The sequence below is a fragment of the Arachis ipaensis genome, chromosome B02 (genome assembly GCF_000816755.2).
Source record: "Arachis ipaensis cultivar K30076 chromosome B02, Araip1.1, whole genome shotgun sequence".
In the NCBI taxonomy this organism is placed as follows: Eukaryota; Viridiplantae; Streptophyta; class Magnoliopsida; order Fabales; family Fabaceae; genus Arachis; species Arachis ipaensis.
Window position 1 is genome coordinate 1,395,675 of NC_029786.2, and position 7,260 is coordinate 1,402,934.

Sequence of the window (7,260 nt, forward strand, 5' to 3'; positions counted from 1 at the left end):
TGACTTTCCATAAAAATAACCCTGTATATTTGTAGCTATCCTCTTCAATTCAGTCCAAAAAGATCAAATATTCTATGACAATGCTTTTTCTTGAATCATTTGAATCTTTGCAGGTTAATATATGTACAAACTGCACATACCAAGATAAAGATCAATGAGTGAAGCTGATAGGAATGAAATTGCTCCTGATGGCATCACCAGAACTTCACCTTCTAATGACTATTTCAGGTACAGGATTGTCATCTTTAAATGTGGAAAGCATATTCTTGAATCCTGTCCGCATTAGCTGCATACCTTCATCACCTTGTGAATCTGTCTGATAATGCATCAAAATCCAAAAAGGAAAAAATAATTATTATTACAGAACCATTTCTCTTAATATTAGAAATAGTTTATTATAGGCATCTAATACTATTCATTTTATGTAATGATTCAAACTGTGGTTTAAAAAAAAACGACTACATAACAATAACTTGATCCTTCTATCTTGAAAGCTTATATAGCTCATGCATGCTGATTCCTTTTATTATTCCTATATGAATCTTGCAGCACAACAACTGTTATAACCGAGGAAAAAAAAAAAAAAGTGGAAGCACGTGGGGGGCACATGCCCCCACTTAAATTTTCTTTTTCCCTTCCCCCTCTCCTTCGGTACCCCCCGTCCCCTCCTTCCTTCTTTCATTTTCTTTCTATTTCTTCCCAACAACTTAAAACCCTCCCTTCCTCTTCCCTTCTCATTCAACTCTTCCATCTTCTCATCTCTTCTTGCAATTTCACACTATTATCAAACTCATCTTCATCATCTTACCTTCCTTTCTTTTTCTACTCTATCTCTATTTATTCAAAATCTCATTTTCTCAAAACCCCAAATCATGGAATGTCAACTTAATGAGTGAAAGAAGCATTCAACTTTGAGTTCCAATTGTTATTGAGGCTTCAAGGTAACTCTTTGACTTAATAATTAGCCATATCCCTAATTTTTGTCATCTCTATATTTATGGATATATATAAATCCGAATTAAGGTTATTAGGGGTTAGAAAATTTGGGGCTTTTGTCAAGGTGAGTAAGATTATGTTAATTGACAATATTAGTAGCTCACAAATATCATTATTATCATATTTCTAGAGTTGCAGAATTATTGGACATCATTTGGTAGCTCGTTGACGCACTCAGAGTTGCTTCCGGTTCTTTGGAATCAAGTTGTGAGTGGATATTATATCTATAATTGTTTTTAAATATATTATTATCAATATCTATGTTGAATCATTAATTTTGGAGTTTAAAAATATTTTATTATTGTGATTTCTGAATTTTTGAAAATAAATATTGATTTGTGAAACTTACAATTTTATAAAAATACACACGAGACGATATTTATATATTTTGTAAAGCATACATGTTTTCTTATTTAACTTTATTAAATTTTAATTAAATTTTAGTATGCAATCCTATATATATTGATTTGCTATGGAATTTAGTAGTATGTTATAAGCACTAGAGATTTTTATAAGTGATTTGGTTTGGATTGGTTTGGGAGACTCTGACTAGAAAACCGTAGTTAACGGCGGTTATAACGTTAACCTAGATGCATCTGGCTCAGACCTCAGCTAGCAGGGGCGTTGCTAGCCTAACGTGTAGGCCACACGTTGGATCTGTTATACCGTACGGGCACACTAGAGGAAAGGGCTACCCTTAGAGGTGGAGCCGCCCTAGGTGTGTAATATTTGATTTGATTTGACTTCTGCAATGAGAACTCCAATTTCAGTTCATCCGCTTAACTATTTATCTAATGTTTGTATAATTAATTAATATGAATTTCTCATATCTGAAAAGAAATATAATTTTCAAGGTAAACTCTGTATTGTCTCGTGTGGGTTATAGATGTAATGTTTGCAAAACTCACCCTATTATATTCTCATGTTTTTCAGATACAGGAGTCATTCCAGGTTCCATTCCACCTGCCCCTCAGTAGATCTTAGTCATTTTGGTGAGCCCTTCTTCTTTCCAAGGGCTAAGTAATTATGTAATGGAACCTTTGCTCAAAATCTAGTTATGTCAATGCTCCATATGTCACAGGTAGGGTCCTCGTGTGGGTTATGTTATTTTGAATCTTGAACTGTTTAGGTAGTGATTATGATTTGGTTATGTAAGACTTATGGTTTTAACTATATACTCTAGTTATCAACTTGATATATATATATGATGCGTATTTTGGATATATTTGGTTGTGGATATAATTTGGAGTATGTTGTTGTTGTTGTCTTGGAAATGGAGGTTTATTATTAATACAGGGAGTTAATATTTATGTTGGTAAGGTCCTAGAAACAGAGGAGATTCTGTCCGTTTTTCTGAAAATTTGGTCGTTTGGCTTGCTGAGGGACTTGTCCCTTGAGCGCCAGTCATGGCTTGGTTTGGGTCATGATAAAGTGGTATCAGAGCCTTAGGTTTTCCTGTGAAATATGGAGCAAGTGTCCTTTAGTAAGATCACAATTGTGCAAATGGAAGCCGGCCCATTTTCACAAAGTGTGATGTTACTAGAGGCCTATAGGAAGTTGTCCTCAATCTTTTGGTCTCATAATTCTTTCTGTCTGTCCTATTGTCTTCGAACTCCATATACATATGTCGTTGGTGATTCAATCGCTCTACTTACTCGATAGGTGGAAGATGCCACCTAAGAAAAGACGTGGTGGAACTGTTGGTGCTCCTGATACTGCTGAATCCAATAGGGCAGTTTCTCCGCCACTTGGAGCGCTTCGACAAAGGCCAAGGAGCCAAAGGATAGCTGATAGGCGCGAAGGAGAGATACCCCGTGAGAGAGTTCAAGAGAACCCTGCAGTAAGAGAGGCTCAACCAAACTTAGCAGCTGAATTGAGGGGAATGAATCAAACTCTTAATGCGGTGTTACAGGTTCTAACAAATCAAAATAGGGGTGAAGCGAGACTTCCTAATGCGCCAAATCCTCAGCCTCATAGGGTTCATCAATTGTTTGGGGATCAAGAGCCGTCAATTGAAAAGTATTTGAAGTTGAATTCGTCCACTTTCAATGGAGATTCATTGGATGAAGATCCACAACAATATCTAGAGGATGCAAAGAAAGCTATTCGAGCTCTCAAGTGCACCAAAGAATGGGCTGTTGAGTTAGTATCCTACAACTTGCGTGGTTCAGCAAGATATTGGTATGAGTCTCTTCTTGAGAGTAAAGAAGCAGCTGGACTTCCTCCTCTTTCTTGGGAAGAGTTCACTGAAGAGTTTCTTGCTCGATTTTATCCAGCTAACAAGCAAGCAGAAGATGCAATTGCCTTTGAAAGATTAAGGCAAGAGAATATGACAGTGATTGAGTATGCTAAGGAGTTTACTAGACTTTCTAAGAGTGCTCCGTACTTGGTGAATTCAGAAGAGATGAAAGTTCGTCGTTTCGTTCATGGATTGGCAGAACCTATGTTCACTACTCTTATGCCTGAAGTCGGACGCATGTCTTTTAAGGATGTCCTAAACTCTGCCTATGGAATTGAAGCTGGGATAGCAGAGAGAAATGCTTTTAAGGATGTTGGTAAGAAGCCCAAGATGAAGGGACAATTTTCTGGTGGATCTAGTTTAGGAGGATTTCAGTCTCATCATGGTCAAACTAATCAGCAAGGTTATTCGGGGTATCGAGCTCATCCTCAAACATCTTTTGGTGGGGTTGCTTCTTCTGGATCTGCTCCCATGAGTGTTTTGAATCCCAGACCTTTTGTTAAGAGCACCTCTCAATCTAGTGCACAGGGTTCAAATCAGACAAGGCCAGCTCAGCCCTATTGTCTTTAGTGTGGAAGTTACCATTCCGGTATATGTTTCAAGGCTACTGGTGCATGTTTTGGTTGTGGTCAATCTGGTCATCTTAGGAGGGATTGTCCAAATCCTAGAGGAGGCTTTGCTTCAGGTATTGCACGTCCTACAACACCAATGCCATCATCTTCAGCTATGTCCATTGGAAATTCTTCTGGTCCTAGTGGCAGAGGAGCAGGTGGCAGGGGTCAGACCTATAACAGAGGAGGGAGCCAAAGAGGAAGAGGTCAGACACGTGTGTATGCTTTAACACGTCAAGATGCTCAAGCTTCTCATGCTGTGGTGGCAGGTACTTTACAAGTTTGTTATTTAGATGCTCGAGTGTTATTTGATACAGGTTCTCATTATTCATATGTATCTCCACATCTTGCATCTCGTTTCGATAAACAACCTGAACTGTTATCCCACCCATTTCATGTTGGCACTCCGCTTGGAGTCTCCACGATGGTTCGAGTCGTATTTCGGTCTTGTGTTGTTAGAATTAATACCGTTGAAACCTTAGCTGATTTGATCCTTTTAGAACCAATGGAAGATATTGATGTCATCTTAGGCATGGATTAGTTAGCAGCTTGTCATGCTGATGTGGGCTGTTACTCCAAAACTGTGAAGTTTGACATACCGGGTATCTCACCTTTTGTTTTTAAGGGTGATGACTGTCCCACTTTAGCTAGCATCATCTCATCTATGAGTGCTATGCAATTGATGGATAAGGGAAACCAAGGATTTCTGTCAGTTGTTAGAGATGTTGATGCCAAAGTGCCTAGTCTTGATCAGGTTCCTATTGTTAGAGAATTCCCTGACGTGTTCCCTGATGAGCTACCGGGGATGCCGCCTGACCGTGAAGTTGAGTTTTCCATAGAATTGGCTTCGGGAGTCCAACATGTGTCCATTCCTCCCTATCGTATGGCTCCAACTGAGTTACGAGAATTAAAAGTTCAATTGGAAGATATGCTAGAGAAAGGATTCATTCGTCCTAGCACTTCTCCGTGGGGAGCTCCTGTTCTATTTGTAAAGAAGAAGGATGGAACGATGCGACTATGTGTGGATTATCGTCAGCTTAATAAGATAACTGTTCGCAACAAGTATCCATTGCCCAGGATTGATGATTTGTTTGATCAACTTCAAGGAGCTACCTGTTTCTCAAAAATCGACCTGCGTTCAGGGTACCATCAATTGAAGATAAAAGAGGAAGACATTCCAAAAACTGCTTTTTGTACTCGCTATGGGCACTATGAGTTCTTAGTAATGTCCTTTGGTCTGACAAATGCGCCTGCAGCTTTCATGGACTTAATGAATCGAGTCTTCAAACCTTTCTTAGATCGCTTTGTTATCGTCTTCATCGATGATATCTTGGTGTATTCGAAAAGTGCTACGGAGCATGAGTATCATTTGAGGATTGTGTTACAAACCTTAAGGGATCACAAGCTCTATGCTAAGTTTTCTAAATGTGAGTTTTGGCTTGATCAAGTGACATTCTTGGGGCATATGGTATCAAAAGATGGAATCATGGTGGATCCAAAGAAGGTTGAAGCCGTTCAGAAGTGGCCAAGGCCTACTACACTGACAGAAATTCGTAACTTTCTAGGGTTAGCCGGCTACTATCGGCGATTCATCAAGGACTTCTCGAGAATTTCTGCACCATTAACCAAGTTAACTCAGAAGAATGTGAAGTTTCAATGGTCAGAAGCTTGTGAGGAAAGTTTCCAGACACTTAAGGCTCATCTAACCTCAGCACCAGTTCTTGTTTTACCTTTTGGGTCTGGGGGATTCTCAGTCTTTTGCGATGCATCTCGGATAGGACTTGGTTGTGTATTAATGCAGCATGGCCGCGTTATTGCCTATGCCTCGCGACAACTCAAGAAGCATGAGCAGAATTATCCAACTCATGACCTGGAAATGGCAGCGGTCGTCTTTGCTTTAAAGATTTGGAGACACTACCTTTATGGTGAGACCTGTGAAATCTATACGGATCACAAGAGTTTGAAGTATATATTTCAACAGAAGGATTTAAATTTGAGGCAACGGAGATGGATGGAGTTGCTAAAAGATTACGATTGTACCATTTTGTATCATCCTGGAAAGGCCAATGTTGTAGCAGATGCCCTCAGTAGAAAATCTATGGGTAGCTTGGCCCATATCACTCTTGGAAGGAGACCAATTGTTGAAGAAGTCCATCAATTAGAGGCCGGTGGAATTCAATTTGACCTTGGAGAATCAGGAGTTTTCTTAGCACATGTTCGAGCTTAATCTTCCCTAATAGAACAGATCAAGGTTGCACAAGGTGATGATCCGAAACTAAGAAAACTTATGGAAGATGTTCGCAATGGGAGGAACTCAGACTTTTCTCTTGATCAAGATGTATTGCGTTGCGGTCAACGCTTATGTGTGCTAGATAACCCCGACTTGAAGAAAGCTATTTTGGAGGAGGCTCACAATTCTAAGTACACAGTTCATCCGGGTTCTAATAAGATGTATCAAGATTTGAAACAATTATTTTGGTGGGAAGGCATGAAGAAAGACATAGGAGTTTTTGTTTCTCATTGCTTAACTTGCCAACAGGTGAAAGCCGAACATCAAAGACCTGCTGGGTTATTGCAACAGATTGAGATACCTGAATGGAAGTGGGATAGGATTACGATGGATTTTGTAACAGGTTTACCTCGTAGTTTTAAAGGTTTTGATTCAATTTGGGTAATTGTGGATAGAATGACGAAGTCAGCTCACTTTCTTCCGGTGAAAACAACTTTCAGTGCAGCTCGGTATGCTCAACTTTATGTTGATGAGATAGTTAAGCTACATGGAATTCCAGTGCCCATTATTTCAGATCGTGGGCCCCAGTTCACCTCTCATTTTTGGAAATCTTTTCAAAAAGCATTAGGAACTCGTCTAGATCTTAGCACAGCTTTTCACCCTAAAACCGATGGGCAATCAGAGAGGACGATCCAGATATTGGAAGACATGTTAAGGTGTTGTGTTCTAGATTTTGGTGGGAATTGGGACAGCTATCTACCTTTGATCGAGTTCTCTTATAATAATAGTTATCAAGCCAGCATTCAAATGGCACCATTTGAGGCTCTTTATGGGAGAAGATGCATGTCACCTATTGGGTGGTTTGAGATTGGTGAGGTTAAGCTTTTGGGGCCAAATTTGGTACAAGATGCGATTGAGAAGGTTCACTTAATAAGAGAATGCTTATTAGCAGCTCAGAGTAGACAGAAGACTTATGTTGATAACAGAAGGCGTAACTTAGAGTTTTCAGTGGGTGATCAGGTATTTTTGAGAGTGTCGCCTATGAAGGGAGTGATGAGGTTTGGGAAAAGAGGCAAGCTTAGTCCTCGATACATTGGTCCATTTGAGATACTGGACAGAATAGGTGCAGTTGCTTACCGCTTGGCATTGCCGCCTGAGTTGTCTATGATTCATCCAGTCTTTCA

General features: G+C 39.6%; 3 protein-coding genes across 16 annotated transcripts in view; 1 reads left to right on the top strand and 2 right to left on the bottom strand.

The window, feature by feature from the left end:
• The window catches only part of LOC107626561 (putative disease resistance protein At3g14460), a 60,081-nt gene that overhangs the window by 45,846 nt on the left and 6,975 nt on the right, over positions 1-7,260 (bottom strand). The window contains exon 4 of one of the 9 annotated variants that reach the window (XR_002356532.1): positions 141-316. The exons of the other annotated variants lie outside the window; for them this stretch is intronic. The gene's annotated coding sequence lies outside the window, so the exon portion shown is untranslated. The remainder of the gene's footprint in view (positions 1-140; positions 317-7,260) is intronic. 9 annotated transcript variants of the gene reach the window in all.
• LOC107626564 (putative disease resistance protein At3g14460) overlaps positions 1-7,260 on the bottom strand; it is an 87,589-nt gene that overhangs the window by 39,767 nt on the left and 40,562 nt on the right. The window lies entirely within an intron of this gene.
• LOC107626560 overlaps positions 1-7,260 on the top strand; it is a 37,038-nt gene that overhangs the window by 28,444 nt on the left and 1,334 nt on the right. For 2 of the 5 annotated variants that reach the window (XM_021114783.1, XM_021114785.1), the window contains exons 2-3: positions 1,930-1,988; positions 2,659-4,115. In XM_021114783.1, the coding sequence (XP_020970442.1) occupies positions 2,666-3,805 (1,140 nt within the window). In that variant the 5' untranslated portion in view covers positions 1,930-1,988; positions 2,659-2,665 and the 3' untranslated portion in view covers positions 3,806-4,115. Of the gene's footprint in view, positions 1-364; positions 942-1,126; positions 1,204-1,680; positions 1,715-1,929; positions 1,989-2,658; positions 4,116-7,260 lie in introns of those variants that run through there. The other 3 variants (XM_021114777.1, XM_016329463.2, XM_021114782.1) reach the window with 3 other exon arrangements.